Source organism: Acomys russatus, chromosome 3 (assembly GCF_903995435.1).
Source record: "Acomys russatus chromosome 3, mAcoRus1.1, whole genome shotgun sequence".
NCBI classification, from domain to species: domain Eukaryota; kingdom Metazoa; phylum Chordata; class Mammalia; order Rodentia; family Muridae; genus Acomys; species Acomys russatus.
The window spans coordinates 9,990,380-10,014,390 of record NC_067139.1 but is presented as its reverse complement, the minus strand read 5'-3'; the positions used below and the strand labels follow the sequence as shown (position 1 = coordinate 10,014,390).

The window sequence follows — 24,011 nt, the reverse complement described above, 5'->3', positions numbered from 1 at the left end:
TGATCTTAATGAAGCCGTCTCCTTCAGCTTATCCCTTAAAGCACATGGATAGAGCACATGGAAATTCTCAGGATGGAAAAAGAAACAAATAGTAGGGACTATAAAAAAAATTTAAGATATAAAACTTAGGTTCCCCCTGCCCCATAGCTTCATGTATCCCAGGTTTCCCTGGGAACTCCCTAGGTAGCTGACTGTGACCGTGAACTTCTTTGTTAACTTTCTGAGCTCTGGGTTTCTATAGGGAGCACACCCAGCTTGTGTGGTGCTGGGCATGAGCCCAGCAAGCAAGCTCCAGCAAGGGAGCCACAGCCTCAGCTCCGAAACCTAGTCTCTTATAACTTATCATTTTGCCAGGTTCTGTGAGAAAACTTTTATTTGAAGAACAATCTTTTTTTTTTTTTTTTTTGTGCTTTGTCTTTAAAAGTAAAATTAGGCAGCAAAAGGGCCACTCAACCCTGAGAACACAGAAGAAAGAAACCAGCAAGGCATACAATACTTATCCAGATAGCACATGAAGAGTTCAAGGTCACGGATGAACTCCCAAACAGGCGCAAAGATGGCTATTTTCAAATTCCACAGGAAGGTAAGATGGACCTTGAAGTGCTGTCAGTCACAACCACGATGCAGTCCAGTGAATTATACACAGCCCTTCTCTGCAGGCCAAGGAAACGTAGACAGTACGGTGCATTTGGACTTTGCGATCTCTGCACTGGCCACAGCAGCAGCACCCTGTAAGTCCAGGTGCTGCCTGGCCACATTACAGCACCCTGTTGCTGACCATGGCCAGGTTTCAGGGCAGCAGTCAGGCAGTGCCAGTGCGAAACTTAAAAGGCGGTGGCAACTTCAGTTCCATGGCGGCCTCCGACTTTAACACAGTCTCGAGGGAATTTGTCTAACTGTTCATATGCCAGTCGCCCGTCTTCTCCTAGGTAGGAAACATTAAACGTGAATACTTCACCTATGTATCACACAGAATAACATGGCAGAACTGTGCTATTGTGACTTTTTTCCCCCACAGTCCCCAGGGATTGAACCCAGGACCTCATGTATATTAGACCAAACACTTTCCCACTGAGCTACACCCTCAGCCTTGTATTTGCTGTCTTAGCTAGTTACTGTATTAAGGAAAAGCGCTTTTCTATTATTCTTAATTACATTATGGATTGCTAGGCAATGCTTAGAATAACCAAGAACCTTTGAGTTAGCATCAGAGACCGGATGGAAAGCAAGGTATAAAATAAAGCACAAGCGTGTGCTATCTTCTACCAATTGTGTATAGCAGATTAATTTCTGTTTAGTGCTTTAGGGATTTCAGTAAGACTTATCCTTGACCTTAGTGTATTGAATCTCTATGTAACTTGAATACATTCTATGTTGATTTAGTTACATTATATCATATACACACAGCATTATACAGTGTATTACTACGTACGTCTACAGGACTAATGGTAAAAGCTAATTTTTACTAATGGTAAAAGTTAGGCTTTCAAGCTTTGGCTAAAAGTTACTCTTTCTCTCCTACGCATACAGTGTTTCCCCAGGCTTTCTATTATTCAGTCTTGTTTATGGCTACATCTTTTGCTGATTTACTTATTATGCATGCGAGTGCATGTGCGCACGTGCACCACTGTATGCACGTGGGGGTCAGGAACAACATTGCTGTCTCAGGTCCCTCTGTCCACGTTGAGACAAGCTCCCTCTTGTTTCTGTTGCTAAGCTGCATCCTCCACACTGGCTGGTCCTTGAGCTTCCGGGTGAGTCTCTTGCCTCCACCTCCCATCTCACTGTAGGATGCTGTTATTACAGGCGTGTGTGCTCCTCATTTTTTGAAGGGGTTCTGAGGACTAACATCATGTTCTTGGATGTGTGCAGCTATCATTTTACCTGTTCAGCCATATCTCTGGACCTCACAGCAATATTTTATATAGACAATGTGTTTTAAATATAAATATTGTTACTATTTTTAAAAAGACGATTAAAAAATAGGAATATGAGGGCTGGGGAAGAGCCAGGGATAATGTTCATGTTACAGAGTGAGTCAAAGGCTGCCTTGGCTACATTGAAAGACTGGCATAAGAAAATAAATAAAAGCCAGGTGGTGCTGGCAAACGCCTTTAATCCCAGCACTTGGGAGGCACTGTGAGTTCAAGACCAGCCAGATCTACAGAGTGAGTTCCAGGACAGCCAGGGCTACACAGAGAAACCCTGTCCCCAAAAAACCAGTAAACAAACAAACAAACAAATAAATAAATAAATACAAGCCAGGCCTGGTGCAGGCCTGTAATTTTACCTACATAAGAGCCTGAGGCAGGAGCATCACTACCAGTTCAAACAAAACCTGGACAACTTAGTGAAACCTGTCTTAGATTTATTTATTTGTTTATTATTTATACAGAATTCTGCCCATATGTACACCAGCATGCCAGAAGAGGGCACCAGATCTCATTATAGATGGTTGTGAGCCACCCTGTGGTTGCTGGGAACTGAACTCAGGACCTTTGGAAGAATAGAGAGCGCTCTTAACCTCTGAGCCATCTCTCCAGCCCAAAATAAAATGTTTAAAAGGGGATGCTTTATCTAGCTCAGTTGTAGAGCACTTGCCTACAAGCAGTAGACCCTGTGTTCAATCCTTAATTCACTTAAATTAAAAAAAAAAAAAAAAAAAAAAAAAGAGTCAGTTGGCCCAGCATAGTATCTTCGAACTTAAATGCCAATGTTCTCTTAGGTGCAAGGGGAAAATGATCATGAGACGTTCTTAGAGCAAAAGTGGGATTTGATCCGCTGTGCACAGATAGAGCTCCATTTGAAGGAGAATATAGGTTAGCAAAATGCTGGGGAATGTGTGGACACGAGTGGCTTTGGAGAAGGACAGACTCGCAAATTAGATTCCAAAATTCTCTATGCATGCCGCCCACCTGTACGAAAGGCTTCCACACCCAAATCCGTGAGCCCTGTTAGGACGCCACAAGAGGGAGCCTTTACTCCCTTTGGACATGACAGGTTGTAGTCAAACGTATGTATACTTAAAATATTACATACAATTTGCCTTCAAGGGAGGCATACAGATTTATATATAACACACCCCTTTAAAGGGGTTTCATTCCTAGGATATCTCATGTATATGCAAATATTTCAAAATTTTAAAAATGCAACAAAATGTGAAACACTTTTGATTGAAATCATTTGGCATGAGGGATGCTCAGCCTTTATTGTTATGGTGACACAACCAGAGCTGGCCCTCAGGACATCTTGCTAACATCTATCTGTCAGGTAACTTTGATCTGACGTGTCAGTCATTTCATAGCCTTCAGATACAGGAAGAGTTTGGGAGGACAAAGAGCCTGAATTTGGGGAGTCCTGCGGCTCCAAGTGGGACTCATGTGCCACTGGCTGTTCTGGCATAGCTAAAGGCATAGGTGAAGTTGTTTGCCACCAAGCTTGGTGATCTGAGTTGAATCCTTTGGATCTCTGTACTGAAGGGACCTTCACATAGGTGCCCTGGCAAGTATGCCCCCAACACATACTAAATAAACACATCGATGTTTAAAAAAAAAAAAAACAACAGAAATAGAATTAAATAAAGTGAAAGCTTCGGAGGGAGCAGGGTCTTGGATCGAATCCAGGAATTGTCCATGGTGACAGGTGTTCTACAACTGACTTACACCTGCTGCCCCAAACTGAAGCTTTAGGCTCTCATTGGGCTGAGCAGGAGTTGGGTACCACCACTAGATGGCATATTGGGTGGTACCCAATTGCCCAGAAGGTCTCTCAGACAGCAAAGGTTACAAGGCTGCAGTGAGTGCACACTAGGTGAGGGGCTGCTGCTTGGCCCTCTTCTTAGTGCTCATCATGGCTTTACCCCTTTGTCAGAGGATGTCTTTTCTGCTGCCATTGAGAGTACTGGAACACCATGTGAGTTCAGGGTTGGGTGTGAGAGAAAAATGCATTGGTATTTGTTCATCGGGGTCAAGGGAGAGTCACAACACTGAGTTCAGGGCTAGGGTCTTCCAATGCTGCTGCATCTTATAAGGTTTTAAAATCCCAGAGATCTCAAGAGCAGCCTCATTGGTTGGAGCGGAGGTACATTAGGCTTCCCCGGAGACTTGGGCACGTATGGAGCGGAGAAGGCTGAACAGGGCTGGTGAGGCCTGGGAGATGTGAGCAGCGCAGAAAGCATGGTGGTGAAGGAGGTGTGGTGATCATTCCTGGGATGCCACTGGGAGAGCAGCTAAGTGAGTCTCGGGGGCACAGGCCACGGGATACCTCTCCTCAGTTTACTATGGAAAGAGAGACTGGCTGGTTGTGTTTTACAAAAGTCTAGCTCCTGTTTATTTTGTTAAATGTGCATTGTTATTTCAGAACCCCGAGGGATAAGAGGCATTAAGCCATTAACACCCTGGGTATGTTTTAGACAATTAAAGAACTATATCTAAAACAGCCATACAGAATAACCATTTTATCCTTTAAGCAAACATGGGCTAAGCTTTCTCTGCAAAGAATGGCGTATTCAATAGCAGAGCCAAGTCTCGTTAATCCCATACCTGTAAGAAAGAAGTCTCAAAATAAATGGGATTTTCATGGTGGTTATAATAATCACGGGTCTTCTTCACATGGTCAAATGTATTGTCAAACCAGTGGCTTTTTACCTGGCGACACTGGCAGGATTAGGTTTAAAGACTTTTAGAGGCGATTTTAGAAATTTAGAGTATATGACTATAGTTAAGTTTTCTGTAACTCTCTCTTTTCCTCTCCCTCCCTCACCCTTCCTTTCTCTGTGTGCAGGTGTGTAGATGAGAGATTTTGTAGCCCACACTGGCTTGGAACTCAGTATGTAGCCCAGGCTAGCCACAAACTTGTGGCCTATTTGATGCGGAGTTAAGAAAGGTTTCCCTGATGGCTGGGGATGTGGCTCAGTTGGCAGAGTACTGGCCTAGCATGCACAAAAACCCGGATTTGATTATTAGCACCAAATCAATCAGAGGCTGTGCCACAGCTTAGGCTGGCTCTTGGGAAATGGAGGCAGGAGGATCAGAAGTTCAAGACTGTTTTTCAGGGCACATAGTTCAAGTCTAATCTGGGATAAATGAGACCCTGTCTTTTAAAAATAAGGAAAAAGGGGTGCACAGCATTCTCCGCAGAGGTCAGGTACGTTGACTTTGGCCGTCCCTACACTGGCAGCCAAGCTGGGGTTTCTACAGTTTCTGTTTTGCTTCTGTGTTCCAGGCACCAGCATTTTTGCTTTCAAGAGACAGTCTCACTGTGCAGACTAAGCTGTCTTTGACCGGGAGGTGATTCTCCTGCCTCAGCCTCTTCAGTGGGGATTACAGGTATGAGTCACACTCTCAGTCTTGATTCTAAATAGGACATAGGCTGATGACATCTTGGAGACAACAGGGGAGAAAAAGCCTGGTTCTTGTGCAGCGGGAACAAGGGCAGGGCGAGATCTGGGCACAACTGATTTCTGCTACTCTAGGAGCAGAGAGTCAATAGAGTACACAGCCAAGGGGGAAGTGGACAAAGCGGGCGCCACAGGAAACTTCCTTCCGGTTCCCAGGAGAATATCAGAAGTAAACAAACACATACAGATGACTCACCAAGAGATAAGAGGGTTTCCGAGGCCACGTTTCTGATCTCTTCAGTGTCTGATTGACACAGTGTCACGAGCATTTTAATGCTTTCGGTGGCCTGCCAAGGAAGATGGGTTAGTGCCTGACTTTTCAAGCTGGGGGTGGGGGTGGGGGATGGGGGTGTGTGGGTCGGGGGGTGGAGGTTGGGGGCGGGGGATAGGGGGCAGGGGCGGGAAGTGGGAGGAACCCTGAATGGTTTGGAGCTCTCTTCTTCTGTTCCCGTATAGGACTGGATCTTCCAAGAGAAAAGGAAAAGGGCAGGGCCTGGGGGCTGTGAGCTGGAGATGTGCCTGGGTTAAAGGCCGGCCTCCTCTATCCTTCCCAGCACGGACATCCAGAGGAACACACACAGGCTGCTGTACCCGGTGTGTACCCGTGTGAAGTCTGTAGCAGAGACACTCAGCTGCGATGAGTCACAGCACACCAGGAGAGTGTCCAAATAAACACTTAACCAATGGGTCACCTGAAGGTCACATTCTGACCAAGTAACAAGGAAGGCGCAATTTCCCACGGTTGTTTTCCTTCACAGATCATTAACTTTCCCTTTTTATGGCTTTAATCCCTTGTTTTCATGTCCCCTTTGGCCAGCTCCTTGTCCCATGTGCCCCTTGGAGGTTTTTGTAAGCATTAAGGTGTGATAACCTCCCCCCCCCCTAGTTCTTTTTCCTGGGACCTCTCCTAATGTTTTTGTGATAAAGGTGGGCTGTACATGAGCCTGTCAAAAGTCACACTTGCTTTGGAAACCTGTAGCCTTTGCTTCCGTGAGGTGGCATTTTAGCTCTCGCCCTGCTCGCTAATGTCTCCTCTAGCACAGTTATGGCAGTCAGGTGTGGCTGAGGCCAACAGTGTAGCCTGAATCATACAAAATCATGATCTTAAAACAGTGCGTGGCTTTTTCCCCCCCTTAAACATGACTGTGAACTTTGCAGATGGTGACATTGTGTCATGATGTCAAAGGCTGGACATATCTGCAAATAATTTCAAGAGAAAGGATCTGGGCACTCAGGTGCATATGGAGTTGAAATACTTCAGGGCAGGCTTTGGTTTTCTATGCTAATTTATACACAACAAACATCGGAGAAATGACCGTACCGTCTTCTTTTCTGGGGGTTAAGATGCTTTTGTAGCATTGACCCAAAGTCCCACTGGTTCTTCTGGGCAATGGTAAAGCATAATTATTCTTGGTTACTTTAACTAAATCATATGTAGTCATTGTTCAACTGGAAAAAGGACCCTGACTATGTGTCTCCAAGGAGATGAGCGACACTGCTGCACTCCAAGGGAGGCTTTGAATATGGAAAGAACTGGAGAGGTTCACATGGCGTGGCCTGCCTCTAAGCTTAACACGTGCAGCCCAGGGACAGCAGTTCTGAGTCTGGATGCGGGGTGGGGTGGGGTGGGGTGGGGTGTGTGGCCTGGGATGTGTGTGTGTGTGTGTGTGTGTGTGTGTGTGTGTGTGTGTGTGTGTGCGTGTGTGTAGGTGAGTGGCTTTGAGTCTGGACTGGCATGGGACTGTAGGGCTTCCGGGCTGGCTTTTACCTCCAGGCTCTTTAGGGCCAGGCATGCTGCCTTCTGTAGCTGGAGGTTGGTCTTCGTTAGTGCTTCACAATAATAGAGCAAGGCCTGAAAGAGGAAGCAGAAAGAGATGCTGTGAGACATTTTGAACTGTTTTTCACTCAAACCATACGTATGTCAGGAGAACAAAGGAGGGTAATTGGGGTAGGGGAATATGGTGTATCTTTTCTCATATGGGAGATACAGATTTTTAGTTTTGTAAAACTCCCTTTTGTCTTATTTTACATGTATGGGTGTTCCCCTGTGTGTATCTCTGTGCACCACGTGCATGCAGAGTCTGAAGATGGCTGCAAATTTGAGGACAACCGGATCTGCCAGCATGGTGTGCATCACAAGGTAGGCAGGGCTATTACAGAGGGACTCTATCTGAAATATTTAAGCATCTAGGGCTGGAGAGATGACTCAGAAGAATATTGGTTGTTCTTGTAAGGGACTCAGGTTTGGTTCTCACCACCCACTTTGGCTATAACCTCATTCCCAAGGAACCTAATGTCCCCCACAAAGGACCAGGGGATGTCATGAAAAGGGGAGCAGGAAAGAATGTAAGAGTTGGAAGATAGGGCAAAGGCTGTAAAATGCCATCTTCTCGGCATAGCTCTGCCATTGCACACATGATTTCAAAGCAGCTGGGTGCGAGGCCTGCACAAAACTGGGCACTGTTGGTTACTGATGGATTCTGGGGGGAGAGCTAATATCTTCAGCTGTGTTCCAAAGGGTGCATCCAGTAGGTTGCAATGAGCCATTCTAACTCCATGGACACACACATAGCCCTGCTTAAACTCAATGGGTCAAAGAAAACAACAATGTAGGAAAGTGGTCCATGGGAGGCGGTGGATACAGAGGTAGGAGGAGATAAGAGAAGTTGGGTGTGAGAGAACACAGAATGCACTGTATATGTACACCAAATTATCAAAGACCAAATTTAACAAAAATGTAAGAAACCCATGTTACTCACTTTTTGTATTCTAAAAATAATAATATATTATTATGTATAACATATATGAATTTGTATATATATACACACACATATATATGTATGTATACACACACATACACATCCACCTGAGATAGACTGTAGCATGGTCTGTCACACAATTTTCAGGGAAAGAAAAAAAAAATCACACAATCTCACAGGTTTATTCAATGAGTTGATTGGTATATTCTACCAGATTGTAGACCCAAAGTTGGAAGATACAAAGTTACGATTGCAAGTTTTATTTTAATTATCATTTTTTCCTTTGATGGCTATTATTTTAAAACCATACCACTCTTGCTTTTAATTGACAGAGTTGTGTGGATTTGGGGGTAGAAGACAAGGTGTAATGCTCAGGTCTCCCACTAGTGTTCCCGCCTCCTCACACACTCATCATCTCTACGGGTTGGGAGGCTTTGAGTTCTTCCTTTCCAGCCATTTTGAAGCATACAAGATATGAATGTGATGCCAGTAGCCTTAGTGACAGAGTCCATTCCTGGCCCACCCTGAATTCTCAGCAATCCTGGTCCAGCGTCCTGGATGAGGGCCAGGATCAGAGCCCAGGGGTGCCCCAATGTTAACCGGCAAAGACAATTACGCCTGGGGCTCGATTTCTGCCATTCACCATCCTACCTTTTCTCTGAAGTGCTCGTTTTTGGAGGCTGCTGCCAGGTAGAGCGTCACGGCCTCGCTGACCTCATTGTCATCTCGGGTGAGCAGCAGAGCCAGGGTTCTGAGGACTTCCTGGTGAGCGGGGAGGTTGCTGGGTGCGAGGTCGCTCATAGTCTGCAGGAGTCTCTCGTCTCTCAGTGACTGGAGAGTCTGAACCATGGCAACTGGAAGGTGAGGGCCAGAGCTCACATTCTGATAGTGCAGTGGCACGTTTATTGAGGACGCAAATATTCCGTGCATGTTTTTGGCAAACACACACATATAGCAGACCCAAGTCGTGTAAAAACTTAGTCCATGATAAAGGCAGGGTTTCAAATTAGTGAGAAAAGGTCAATAATTTAAATAATGAGGGCAAATTGTAGGAAAAATGTAAAGCTGAATTTTTTTCTACTTTAAAGTGATGGCAAAAATATATAGTTTTTTTTCTCTTTTAAAGATAGGCTCCTTATTAGCACTCACTTAGTTACAGCGTTATCCACCCTATTCGGTGATATGCAACAAAATAGGTTCTGACAGCAATAGTTACACCATTAACATTTTTATAGCATTTAAAAAATATTTTACTTATTTATTTATTATGTATACATTGCTCTGCCTGCATGTACACCTGCCCACCAGAAGAGAGCACCAGATCTCATTATAAATGGTTATGAGCCACAATGTGTTTGCTGGGAATTGAACTCAGGACCTCTGGAAAAGCAGTCAGTGCTCTTAATCTCTGAGCCATCTCTCCAGCCCACCACCATTAACATTTTATGACACTAAAAATAAAAAATAGAAAGCAGAGACCATGACTATTAATTTTAAACTTTAGATGCTCTGAAAATCAAGCTTATGTCCCAACTGAACTACATCAAACCTACATCGTGGCCACAAATGTACGCTTCTCTACCAAGCTCATCAAATGTTACTTCTTAGTAATTCAAACAATAGTTTAGGATTGTTCCCTCCTTCAAAATGTAAACATCTTCTAGTACTCTATGGACTGCTGGGAAGTTGGTAGATTGGGTTCATCTGTAGTGGTCATGAGAGACTTCAAAGAATGTCCGTTCTCTGTTTAAATAAAATAGAACAAAATAAGAAAGCAAAATAAAGAGGTTGTTCAGAAAGCCAAAGACAAAAGATTTCTAACCCCTTGTCTTTGTGTGATCACAGGCTTTAGGCTCCTGTGCTGTACTGCAGTGATGCACTTAGAAAAGAGGGGAGCCAGTGTCCGGAGGGACCACTCTCACTCTCTTTCTGGATGCCATTGATACCCTAAGGACAGACTGATCTCTCCAGCAGGGAAGACTACAGTATCAATAGCAGAGTAGGTAAAGTAACAGGGGTTCAATAAATATGAATTAAAAAGGGAATAAAATCAACAGTGATACTGAAGAGTTTGAGGGGTACAAGAGACTAAGGGTTGAGTGAGGAGAAAAAGATAATAAAAGAAAATAGACTTTATTCAAAAGTGCCACAATGACCTTGGATGATGATGATGATGATTATTATTATTTGAGGCAGGGTCTCTCTGTAGTTCTGGCTGGCCTAGAATGCACTCTGTAGACCATGCTGGCCTGGAACACAGAGATCCGCCTATCCCTGCCTCCCAAGTGCTGGGATTGAAGCATATACCACCACTGCCCAGCTTGGATGCTGATTTTTAAGAAATAATAATGATGTAATAGTCAAAAGTGGAATCACAGAGATGTTATCATGAACTCTAAAACATCTATTTCTCAATAAATTTTCTGATCCCCCCCCCAAAAATAAATAAAGATAGGCTCTTATATAGCTTAGGCCAGCCTTAAACTTTCCATGAAGCAAAAGATGACCTGAAATGCTTGATCCTGCTGCCTCTCACTCCCAAGAGCCATAGTTATAGGCATCCACCACCCAGCACCATACCAATGAGGTAAGCAGTCAAATCTAAGTATATACTAAAAACAGAAAAAAGCATTATCTGCCACCTTATTAATATTTGTGGTAAACCCAATTGCCTCTCTTCCAGTCAGAACTATATGCCAAAACCCTCATCCTAGGTGAAGGGTCGGGCCTGGAAGGGGAATGTCACTTGGTCGATTGTAATCTAGAAACGATATGATGACCTACATGACTGAGTTCCACTGGAACAAACTGGCCATATTCTGTGAATAATGAGAGGAGTCTACTCCCCAGTTAGATACCCAGCTAGTTATCTCGTGTCTCTTCAGTACTGTGGGACACTCCAAGAAAAATCCCTAAGGGAGCATTAAATGACAGTTAAACAGGGGCTGGAGAGATGGCTAGGTGGTTAAGAGCGCTGCCTGCTCTTCCAGAGGTCCTGAGTTCAATTCCCAGCAACCACATGGTGGCTTACAACCATCTATAATGTAATCTGATACCCTCTTCTGCAGATAAAGCACTCATATGCAATAAATAAAATAAAGAAATCTTTTTTAAAAATGACAGTTAAACAAACAAATCACAGAAAACATTTGACAATACAAATACACAGGATGCACCCAGGTATAAGGACGATATAAAACTAATAAAATGCTTTAAAATATGTTATATTTAACAGCACGAAGCATACTAAGTTAAAAAGATATAATGCCGTATTTTTCGGACCATAAGATGCACTTCCCTGCTCCCTGGAAAGGTGGGGGAGGGGGAATTAGGATGCGCCTTATGGTTCAATTGCTGTTTTTATTGTTTTACTGCTCTAAAAATTGGGTGCATCTTATGGCCAGGTGCATCTTATGGCCCAAAAAATACGGTATTTGTGAGGCAGAATCTCACTGGGGACATTTGCTTTGAGTAACTGCTTGTCCACCATGGGAGATCCTGGGTTTAATCTGCCAGTGCTGCAAAAACAAACAAGCATACAAACAAACCAATGGCAGTCTAAATAAGACACAATTCTGAAATCTAAAACCATGAGTGTTCAAACAAAATTAAAGCTCACAAGTGGGAAAAAGAGACTGAGTTTATATTTTTCTGTTTCCTAAACTTTCTGTAGTGCAAAAACAATCTGTTTTATAATGGAATAATGAAAGAAAAAAGACACTTAAAGATAAGGGAAGGGCTGGAAATGCAACCTAGTTAGGAGAGCCTAACACTCACAAAGTGAATGTGTTCAGTCTCCAACTTCACATGAACCGGGCATGGTGGCACACACCTGTGATCTCAGAGTTTTGGAAATAGAGGCAGGAGGATCAGACGTTTAAGATCATTCTTGGCTACATAGCAAGTTTGAGGCCAGTCTGGAACTAGAGACCCTGTCTTAAAACAAAACCAAAACCAAGGGGCTGGAGAGATGATTCAGCATGGAAGAGCACATATGGCTCTTACATAGGACCAGAGTTTGGTTCCTTGCACCCAGGTGGAACCGCTCACAGCCCTTTATTAACACCAGTTTTGGTGGGGGGCTATAGCTCCCTCTTCTGGTCTCTGTGGGCACTGCACGCACATGCACAAATTCACATTTTAGACATATACCTAGATTTTAGGATGAAGACAGAAGTTTAAACGAAACACCACACCCAAGACAAAACTAAGAAAGCAAACAGGAAATTGCCCAGAGGTTAAAAGGAATTTCTCCCACTGTCATTTCCATTCCTGCTACTGAATCCATGGGTTTTATCTAGGCCTATCACTAAGAGACGTAGGTACATAAACTGCCACACCAGACCCTGAATAATTCAGGTGTCTGCTTGGGAAGCTGATCTACACTTGGCAAGCTTAGGATCACATGTACACCACGAGGCTTTGCACCTTAGGACAGGATCCCCCTGTCCTGTTCTTTTGCGTCAGGCATGCCACCTGCAAGACTTTCTCTAGAGCCCCTGTGTCGCATGCTAGGCAGAAACGTCTCCTCCTTTGTGATGCCAAACACTACCCACGTTGCTGCAGAATTTGATGTTTTGGAAAGAGCTGGGCTAGCCTGGATCTCAGCCAGACAAATTGCTGCTGTGTGGCGCTGTACCAGATGATACCTAGTTTCCGAACTCATAGCCCCTGCCCAATATTTGCAGCATTCCTGATGCTTGGGCTCCTCTATTAGAATATATACGATATTTGGAGTGCCAAGTGAAAAGGTGGGCTGAGCTTACAGACTTCTAGTTGCCTTCCTTGATCAGGCAGCCTCCTACAGTCTTTTCTCATTGTCTCTTCCTACCGTCTCACTCCAGCCTTCAACTGACGTCTGTTTCTGTCTATTCTGAATGAAAATTCTACTGCAAAAGGCAATATGAAGTAGCACTGCAGATAGGCTGGGAAAGGAAGGGAAAGCAGTGAGATTTCCAATTACTGGCTAGTTTTCTGTTCACAGAGAACCCCTGCTGGGGACCAGTGTGCTTAGTGGGATCCTGCTCCAATACCAGGAAGTCTACATAAAGCCCAGAAGTCACTGAAAAGGGAGGCCTCGGCTCAGCCATGGAGGGTCCCTCACAATCCTGGTGAGAGCTGAGGCCAGACTGAGACAGACAGGAGACCGCATCCTACCTTGCCTGGCCAGCTGGCTCAGGTAAGTCTCCAGGTCGCTCACACCGTGGCTGGTGAAGAAGCTATAATACTGGAACACTGTGATGACTTCTGAGGAGACGCAGGAGGAAAGCAGAGGCTCGGCTCGGTCCAGGATTTGGGACACCAGGGTTCTAAACACTGGGAAGGACAAGGCGGCTTGAGAAACATGACCATTCACCCATCCATCCATTGATTCACTTATCCGTTCATTCATCTTTTATACTTGTATTTCACGATGAATGTGATAACCACTACACTATGGAAACGGACGCAAGCATTGCAGTACTTACGTAGTCATTCATTCATTCATTCATTCATTCATCGTACTAATAATATTCCTTAACCTTTTATCATAGCACCACAAATGTTCATCTGTAACATGCTGCGTGTAATCACACATTCACTTAAACTATACTTTATTTATTCTCGTGTGTGTGTGTGTGTGTGTGTGTACACCAGTGTCCCCGATGCCCAAGAAGGCCCTGGATCCCCTGGGACTGGAGTGACAGACAGTTGTGAACTATGGTCATGTGAGTACTGGAAGATGTGAACTGTGGTCCTCCGGAAGAGCAGCCAGTGGTTTTAAGTGCCGAGCCATCTCTCCAGTCCCTCGCTCACCTTTTATGGCGGCATTTGTATCCCTCCTTCATTTACTCAGTCACCTTTTATCACACTTTTCTTGCCATACTTACATTCGCTAATTTATTCACTCCCCTTTTATCACACTAGGATAAGGCAAAGCGCTTAAAGGGAGCTGAGCTTCCGTGTAGAGCCACGTGATGTCACCGTTTTCCACACTCACACGATACCATGCAAGTCAGGGTGTGTACAATTACCGCTATCCCTCCAGGGAATCTCAGGGGTCCTTCCTGTTGTTGGTAGCTACTTGGCCTCCCCAACAGGCCGATGTCCCGTTTGCTAGGTATCCAGGCCTGGCCTTAAACTCCTGCTCTTCCTGCCTCCATGTTGCTGCCTCGTCATCACGCTCCGCTCTGGAGCCTGAGTTTCATCAACATTAGCTAGCTTTTCCTGCTCTTGAACTGTCATGGCAACAGAGTGTATAGTATGTGCTTTCTATGTATGTTTGGGTTACTTTACTCAACATGGAACAGCAACAGCGTCTCCGGGAAATGCTGCATGATGCTCTATGGTGTCATTGTGTCATCACAGTATCTCCCTTTCCACATGGCATTTCAGTTGTCACCGAATTTGTCCTGTTGTGACTAAGGCTGTGCATCTTATGCACAGACAGGAGTATATTTCTCTTTGTGTGTTTAAGAGTAGCATTGCTGGCTCATGTTTTAGACACAGACTAGGATTGCATTCTTCCAGAGTCATTGTACCCCCTGACATCCCCACACTGGAGGCATCCCCATGGAGAAAGCCTACTGTCAGCCTTCTGCACCCATGGGTACCACATGGATGAATCTAAGCAACCGCCGACCAAGAACCCAGGAAAAAGCGCATCTATACTGAACACGTAGAGACTTCTAAAGGCTGTCACACCCCAGGCAATGTAGTCTAACAACCATTTACTTGGTGCTTGCCCGACCAAGTGTTATAAGTCATCTGGGGGCATGCAGGAGGAAGTGTGGAAGTTGTATACAAAGCCAAACTAGCATAAGCAAGGGATGAAAACAAACACAGACTCAGTCGTGCATAGCATGTTCCGGCACCACTCACCCACAAACACCCAAGGGACAACTGTACAAACATGAGCAGCAAATCAGACACAGGCTCAAGTGGTTCCTCGTCCTCAGCTGAGGTGCTGTTTCGGAGGCTGTGGACGCATCAGAACTTAGGGGTCAGCTGGCTGGCATAGGGCATGAGGTGAGCATTTGGGGGCGTAACTTGGCTCACTTCTGCTTCCTGTCATCTGTTGTCTCTGATGTGACCAACCACATGCTCCCACCACCTTGGACCAACCTGCTGCTGTAAAAACTTTACATATATTGATTAATATAATAGAATAAATTAATTATCCAAGACATCTAGGTCTCGTGTGTCTGCTGCCGTGCCTTCCCTGCAGGCATGGACTGTACCTTTTGAAACGTGAACCCAATGATAACTCTCATTTATAAACGGTTTCTTCAGGTGTTTGTCACGGCAGGGGAAAATAACAAATACGGCAATTAAACAAAAACAAAAACAAAGTCACTTCCGCTGGCATTCTCTATGCTCAGCACCTTTTTGTAGTCTGGTAGTCTAGCTGACTAGCCAGCAAATCTTTCTTTTCCAAGGCTGGCCTTTTTGTGTCCTGCTCACCCCCGCCCCACAAGGCTGGGGCAGCGGCGGAGGAGACCCTCCCACTGCTGCTGTCTGTACCTGGCTCTGCCAGTCCTGGGTAGTCTTTGTTGATGGTTCTGGCGAAGCTGGCCTCCAGCTGTTTGATGACTCGGTCTGCAGAGCTGTGGTAGACCCCGATGGGGCTGCAGCACTTGGTCCAGAAGGAAAGCAAGGACAGCTTTTTGTGGAATTCTGGTAGGGCTGTGAAAAGATGAAGGTGGTGTCGGGGTTGGGTGGGCAAGGGGTCCCAGGGACATTATAGCTTTTCTTTGTGTTTTTTTAAAAAAAGACTATACGTTGTTTTTTTTTTTTTTACATATTTTGATTAATATAATATAATAAATTAATTATCTAAGACTAGTCTCATGTAACTTGGTTTGGCCTCAAACAAAGGATAACCTTGAACTTCCAATGTTCTTGTCTATCTGTAGGCAACTTTTCTTTATCATTCTCTCTCTCTCTCTCTCTCTCTCTCTCTCTCTCTCTGTGTGTGTGTGTGTGTTACTAGGGATTAATCCTAGGATCCCATGAACACTCTACCACTGAGTTATATTTCCAGTCATCTTTTTACTATTTGATTCTGAAATATGGTCTTGCCCAGGCTAACCTTGATCTTACCCTATAGCCTTGAAATGGTCATCCTCCTGCCTCAGTGTCCGATTAGATGAGATTAGCTATGTCCGCATGTCCACTAGGACTGTGACTTTCAGATGGAACAACTACAAGATCTTTTGGGGATTGACAGGTGATCCATGGGAAAATCTCCTCCTTCTCCTCCTCAGTGAGCAAAAGGAATTCAGTGGATGTTCAGGTGTTTGCCTTGGTGAGACCTCACTTATCTCCGGGGACTTTATAGCAAAACCCACACAGGATTATTGATGCAAACTTCCAGAAGGGCTGGCACCCAGCAGAACTTGCTGGAGGAGCCTTTCTGCTGCCCTGTGGCTCTCAGGCCAGAATGAACAAACAGCAAGGCAGGCAGTGCACACTCACAATCACACTTGTGGGTGGCTGTGACCAGGAGGAGCCCGCAGTACAGCACAGCACAGCACAGCACACAGGTCCTTTGCAGCCCCACCTGCCATTCTCACACTTTTTAGACACCTGCCAAGGTCACCTGCTCATAGCAGAAATAAAAAATAGAGGCAGAAATGCAATAGGGAGAGCCTGGGGGTGGGGTAGGCTCAGTCACTGATTACCCGGACATCTGTATTTCCATTTCTATCTGCCGTGAAAAAGACAGCCCTTGCCTTTATGAAAGAGCCCAGTCCGCAGATCACAAAAACTCAAGGCCATCTTCCCCGTGCCACCTTCTGCTTGCTTGTGGAGCTGAGGAATAGCTCAATTCATAAAGCACTTGCCTTGAAAGCACAAGGACCCGAGTTTGAGCCCCAGAAGCCACAGTTAAACAGCTGGTGACATAGTACTATAACCTCAGTGCCCAGGGGATTCCTGGGGCTTGCTGGCCAGCCAGCCTAACCTACTTGGTGAGTGCCAGGACAGAGAGAGATCTTGTTTAAAAAAAAAAAATGAGGCGGATGCCTCCAGAAGAATGACATCTGAAGTTGACCTTTGGTCTTCACACACATTGCACCCTCCCCCAAAGTTCTGCCTCAGACACACTCAGATCCAGACTTTAACAGACTGTTCTGTAGGCGGCACAGTTGCAGGACTGGAAAACACCTGTGCAACAGCATCCACTATAGGGGTCAGATTTGTCAACTCTATGTGCTAATTAGAACGATCCAGGTGATCTGTCTCTTAAAGGCACTTGGAAACAGAAAATGTCTGAGAAGCGCTTCCTGGAGGTGGGTACCAATTCTATGAGTGCGGTTTGTCTGCTTCTGACGGGAAGCGATGTGACTGACTCAGGCCAAGGTGCTCTCCGCTGCTCCTCTGCTTTCCAGTGAGCATGCGCAAGTCTGGCGCGCTTGGTTCCAGGGACCGCCTGAAGGTGGCGGGCTTACCTTCCACCACAGAGGTGATGTTCCCGAGGTTCTCGTCGCTCACTGCTGCCAGCTTCTCCATCACGAGGACCTGCCTCGACAGCTTCTCCAAGAGACTTCTTGCCACAAAGGGGGTTTTGCTAGAGAAGACGATTTGCTGAGAAGACAAATAAAAGACCTTTCAGTGATGTGGAGGCCAGTAACCTTGCACTCTGCGCCCTTCCTTAAGAGGTTGGCCGGCCTGAGCTCTGCAGCACTTTTGTCCCAGCCTGCCAGGGTTCATACGTCTCTGCCAGTTCGTGAAATCATACATATTTTTGTTACTCTTAATCTTTTTGACATGTATATGTGTTCTGGAATTTTCTCAGTGGCTGAGATTCAGTATATTGTGAATTTTCTACCACTCTCCTCTCCCCTCCCTTTTTTAGACAAGATCTACCATGTGTTTCAGATTGGCCTAAAACTATATAGTTTGGGCTGTCCTAAAACTCATAATCCCCTTGCCGTAGCTTCCCAAGTGCTGGGATTATTGGTATAAACTCCATGCTCAGCTCTGCCCTTCCTCTGATGTAAACCTCAACCTCCTTGAAAGATATGGAGGCTATTTAGACTATGTCTTGTGTATAAGCAGAGAAAGGTTCGCTGTACACATGCTTGGGCTTTTCACTGTGTGGTTTTATTTCCCTGCTTCCAAGTTGGAAATTATGAACATATAAGTCATTCTTGTAGTCAGAGCTATCCCAGTGTAACCCAGGAGCAGTGTCTGTGTTCCTGGTGTCTCTCTGAGCCCTGCACATGGGCTAGCTCACACTATTTCTCACGGTGAGTCCTACTGCCGTCTCCACGGTGTTGACAGGAAATGCTATGTGACTGAGGCACCCAGAGGTTACGTCACTGGCCTAGGGTCATATCAGCAGGAATTGGCTTCACTTGAGACAGGGAAGAACCCAAGGGACTTGCTGTTTGAAGCCTCTGTTGCTTCTGTGTCCCTTGGGAGCCTGCCCGGGTCACCTCGTGGGCAGGGATGGCAGCATGGCTCCTGAATGAGAATAATACTGCCGTGCCATGCTGTCTAGAGCATTTGAACCCTAAAATAAACGGACTTCTCAAATGCCAAAGACTAAGGGTTAAACAGTGTGGGTTCCACTACTTGGGAAATAGTGCCATGAAGATTGGGTCACGCCAGTCTCAGCTATACAGTTAAATCCAGAACCAGCTTGGGCTACACAACAGAAAGCAAAAGGAAGCAAGTCTAGCAATTACACACTGCACCCTTCTTGTGAGCAAGCACAGTGGGCCATACGTCTTTTCTAAAGGAGAAGTGTAAGGAGCTTGCAGACAGAATGCCCATTTTCAACTTTCTGCAATTATATGCCAAGCGATAAGTCAATTCCCGACTGCAGGGTAATAGGGAGTGGGAAGTGGGCTTTGTAATTCTCATTCCTTTGGCCCATGCCTTTTTTTATTTTTGCATGAAAAATTTTTATTGCTTATTTATTTATTTATTTATTTATTTTTATTTATTTATTTTTTGCTTCTTTTATTTTTCGAATTACTTGTAATACACAATTACATTACTTCCCCCTTCTCTTTTCTCCTTCCAAACTCTCCAATGTACTCCTCCTTTCTCTCAAATTCATGGTCTTTTTTTTCATTAACTATTACATATATATATATGTAACACGTATACATATATAGTAAAATATATAATATATATAAAGTAAATTTATATATACATATATGTTACTTGTATGTGTGTTTCAGTCAGCCTGTGCCTTTACATGCACTTCTGTTGCTTTTCTAGCACAGATCTGCTCCATAAGAGAGTTGAACTGTCCCCTCATGGTCCTGCTAGAGAGGACCTGTGTAGGACTGCTGCGTGCCATCCACCTAACCCACTCCGTTCCACTTTACCTCTCAAAGGCTGGATGGTAGTTGGCCTAGAACATTATGAGACTCAGAGAAGATAATTATAGGCCTAAAAGAATCTTACTCAGGTGGCTCATAAATAGCAGTAGCTAGAAGGAAACAAAACCCCTTGTTTGTTTGCCTGAGACAAGCTTCGACTCTGTAGTATAGGCTGGCCTCGAACTTGTGGGCAATCCTCCTGTCTCATCCTCCCAAGTGCTGGAATTGTAGGCACAAGCACCACATCTGGCCCCCTTTGCTCACCAGGAAAAACACTGCTTCTGTAGGCAGTTGTGGATGGTCTGGCTATAGCCTCAACGCTCTACAGCTCGGCACACAGGGTGCAGGTCTGCCCAGAAGCAAGGGTTTTGACAGCCAGCCCATTTCCCACAGCACATGAGCACAGCACCCACACCCTTTAGTTTCCCCATCACGTGGTTCCTTCCTTTGAGGCGGCGTCTTGCTATGTACCCCAGGCTTGTCTGGAGCTCTGGCTCCTCCCGTGTCTATCTCCCCAGTGCTGGGATTATAGGCGTGTGTCACTATGCTCAAAAGGCATCTTTATTTGTGGGAGAAAATCATATTCTTTTATATTTATAAGTATGTGACTAACACCGGCCAGCCCGTGGCCTTCCTTCCCACCTCTCCCAGCCTCTTGGTTTTTGGCTGCCCCAGGGACACCCTTCCTCTTCTTTCTTCAGCCTGCTTGAGTGGCCACTTTCTGTAAAGCTGTAATTATAATTGCTTCTGCGTTCCTTCCTGTTTCACACACACCCAAGCAATCTGGGTGAAGATCAAGGCAATGAGAAGGCAAGCAGCCAGGCCAGGAGGAAGCATTTAAGTCCAGGCCTCTGGGGAAGTGACCTGCTCAGGACAGCTGAAAGCCGCCCAGCTGCAAATGACCTTCAAAGCATCTGCAGCTTCGGGGACTGTAATGCAGCCGGAGATGGACAGCATGAAATGGAGAACGAGAAGGAAGATCTGCCCTATGGGTTTCCAGTGTGAGAGCCAAGTGAGTCCAAGCCAGCCTTCCATGCCAGCACTTGGGAAGTAGAGACAGGAGGATCAGGGGTTCAAGACTAGCCTTGGCTATAAAGCGGGTTTGAGGAACAGCCTGGCTTGATGAGACCCTGTTTTAAAGAAAAAGAAATTTCTCGCTTGCTATTTGAGGAGCTGTGACCTGTTTCTGTAATTCACTGTTCTTAGCGCAGCAGGCGCCGGGAAGTGAGCTAGAGGACGCATTTATATCTATTTAGTCAACAGTTTCTCAACTCAGCTCGTGGACGGCACCTTCTTCTTCCTTTGATGAATCCCTCGCCTTTCCTACCAGGCGATTTGGATGTGAGCACTGACCCCTTACTCTGCCTGGCACCCACTACAGTCTGCAGGTCTAAGTTTAACTGAAAACTGAAAACCCGGGCTTAAGAAAGGGTGGGCGTGTCCACTGAGCTTTTTGACTCGGTTCAAATCCAAACAGGAACATAGCCTTTACTTCTAAATTCTCGGTTCCTTGGCAAAGTTAAAGCACACACCATGCAAGCCTTCCTGGCATGTGAGCACTCCCACCTCCCCCACACCACACGTCCTACCTGAACGAGTTGGGTGCAGTACTGTAGGTGTTTAACAATGGTGATGTCCAGGCTCTCGTTTCCTGTGGTGAGTGGGAGTGGGCTTCCTGCCACACTGGTCCCTACGCCTGTGTCTTCAGTCAGAGCTTCGCTAAGGTGGCCCCTGGCTTCCGGGTGAACTGACCTGTAACTGTGAGGCAGGAAGGTGGGTGAAACACGAGGCTCTTTCTTTCTGTGCACAAACCACAGGCCAGGTTCCCGCGGTCCCCGCTGAAATCGGTCTTTCCCCGCTTTGCTCTCAAAAGCCGAGATAGCCTTTCTGAAATAACTTATTTCAGGTACGTTGCCAGTTTGCCTAGTATCAAAAGACCACACGAACAAAGGCTGTTGTTTGCTTTCTGAGCACAATGGCTCTTTGTGAGGCAGCTTCCCTGAGAAGTCTCTGCACTGTGCCCTCACTCGAGACTTGCTTCACTTCCCTGCTCTGTGGTCCGGCCTTCTGTCTGCCTCTCTGGGATTCAAGAGCCCTATGTTTGTGGTTCCCTGTGGGTGATCCCATTAAAGAGTGATCTCACAGGCCTTTCTCTGGCCTCATGCTGACTGCCACTCAAAGACAAGAAGAAATAAAAGCTGCCAAGGGCAGACACACAGTGCTGTGAACAGTCAGACGCTGGAAGGGGAGTCCAGCTACACAGACCTCAGCTCAGTGGGTTTCTCTGTCCTCTTTAAACCTCACTGTCACACTGTCCGAAGTTGTAACATCACGGGCACTCGCATGAAAAAGTTCAGCTGCACGTGTCATCTACGTTTCTCTTTCCTTCTCTTTCTGAGACATGGTCTCACCTGGCCCTGAGCTGCCACATAGCTGAGGTTGGCCTTGAGTTTCTGACTTCCTGCCTCCACCTCTTAAGTGCTGGGATTACAAGTGGATTTCACTATGGCCAGTTTATTCTTTTTTCAAGAGGCATATGTTTTGTTTTATTTTATGGTTTCAGGTTTACAAATAACTTACATATTTATCTGGGTTATTTGATTTTGTATGATCTGAGTGTGTAGAATTTTCTTTTTAAAAATGAATTTTTCTTTTCTTTGTTTTCTTCCTCTCTTTGTCTCCTGTTGTCTGTCTGTCTTTCTTTCTTTCTTTCTTCCTCTTGTTCTTAAGACAGGGTTTCCCTATGTAACCCTGGATGTCCTGGAACTTGCTCTGTAGGCCAGGCTGGCCTCTAGCTCACAGCGATCTGCCGGCCTCTGCCTTTTGAATAATGACGTTAAAGGTGTGTGCCACAACCACCTGGCAAACTTCTTTCTTTTCAAATATACACTTTACTATAAAAAAATTCTTGCAAATTAAAACTGTTGTACATCCAAGTTAACCAGACCAAAGTCTACATATCTCAACAAGCTTCTATCGAGCTGGAATAGGCATTCCGAAGCTGTACGGCTTTCCACTTTCACTATAAAATTTGTATTTGTATACACTTATCCACCACCCAAGCTGAAAAACCCATAAGAGAGTTAGAACTAGAAACACTTGCTGCTTTATCTGCTATAGCAGAATTGGAACCAAACTAGTTGTCCATCAATAGATGAAAGGGTAATGAAAATTTGTGTGTGTGTGTGTGTGTGTGTGTGTGTGTGTGTGTGTGTGTGTGTTCAGCTCTAAAGGAAACTGGGAAACTGTCCTCACAGAACTGCAGGAAAATGACTGGACTTAGAAAATGAATATATAATACCAAGCAAGTTCACATAATCTCAGAAAAAACCCTCACATGTTCTCCCTCATATGCAGGACCTAGCCAATAATATGTACACAGGCATAAACAAATACACATGTGAGCATAGTACAGCATGCAGAAGGAAAAGAGGAAAGGGGAAATGTTAGGGCAGGAGGAAGGGCTGAGTGCAGGTGATGGACACGAGCTTGGAAGAGGACACAAAGCAAATGGCTTTTCTAGTTCCAACAGTGACTTTCCTGAATCTTAAAAATAATCCACCGTGGCTGAAGGGATGAAGCCACAACCCTGTCTCTGTCTATTCAATGTACTCGATGTTTACATTAAAAATATCACAATGATAATTTTGTAGACATTGTAATTTATAATATATTCTGATACTTCAAAGGATGGACCATACCCTATTTGAGAAAAACAGAAAAAACAAAAATTTTGGGAAAAGGAACTTTTTTTTTTTGAGACAGGGTTTCTCTATATATCCCTGGCTGGCCTGGAATTCCCAGAAATCTGCCTGCCTCTGCCTCTTGAGTGCTGAGATCAAAGGCGTGCGCCATCACCACCCATAAGGAATTAATTTTTATAGTTTAGGATCATTTGGTATGCTTCTTCCATCCACTAATTTCGCTGAAATAAAAAAAAATATTGTCATGTTTGTGAGGCACAGGCCTGTGTGCGGTGGTGCACACCTAGAGGTCAGAGGGCAACTTTGTGCAGTTGGACTTCTCTTTCCACATGTTGGTGCCAGGGACCCAACTCAGGCTGCCAGGATTGTGCGGCAAGAACTTTACCACACTGAGCCATCTTGCTGACACTCTGCTGAAGTGTTGGTAGGCATGTGTGAGCCCCAGAAAGACCCAGGATCTTTATAATAGTCAACCATCCTTTCCACAGTTGTGTCAAAATTTAGCATTTAAATTATTTATATATTTTAGCCTATTTTCATGTCTTGAGGTGTTTTTCCGCTTATTTTGAATTTAGTTTTTTTTTTCAGGTTAGTATATACAGAAATGGGTTCACCTGGGTGTCTACATTCCTGCGGGTCATTCTTTGTTGCCATTTATTCCTCAGCCCCTCCCCCCATACCCCCAATTTTATTTTTTATATGTTCAGGAGGCAGGGGGTATCTGGTTCATTTTATACATGGAAGGGGCCTGAATAGCAAGGTTGCTGATGAGGATGCTTGGTGCACACAGGCCCACAGTGGCCCAGCTTTTGACCTTTCACTTTATGTTCTG

General features: G+C 45.1%; 1 protein-coding gene across 2 annotated transcripts in view; it reads right to left on the bottom strand.

The window, feature by feature from the left end:
- Positions 1–410: 410 nt before the first annotated feature.
- Ripor2 (RHO family interacting cell polarization regulator 2) overlaps positions 411–24,011 on the bottom strand; it is a 207,742-nt gene continuing 184,141 nt past the window's right edge. For both annotated transcript variants that reach the window (XM_051169326.1, XM_051169321.1), the window contains 8 exons: positions 21,065–21,233; positions 17,589–17,724; positions 15,661–15,822; positions 13,315–13,473; positions 8,809–9,011; positions 7,167–7,250; positions 5,595–5,685; positions 411–925 (listed from right to left, as the gene is read on the bottom strand). In XM_051169326.1, coding sequence (XP_051025283.1) covers positions 825–925; positions 5,595–5,685; positions 7,167–7,250; positions 8,809–9,011; positions 13,315–13,473; positions 15,661–15,822; positions 17,589–17,724; positions 21,065–21,233 — 1,105 coding nt within the window. In that variant the 3' untranslated portion in view covers positions 411–824. The remainder of the gene's footprint in view (positions 926–5,594; positions 5,686–7,166; positions 7,251–8,808; positions 9,012–13,314; positions 13,474–15,660; positions 15,823–17,588; positions 17,725–21,064; positions 21,234–24,011) is intronic.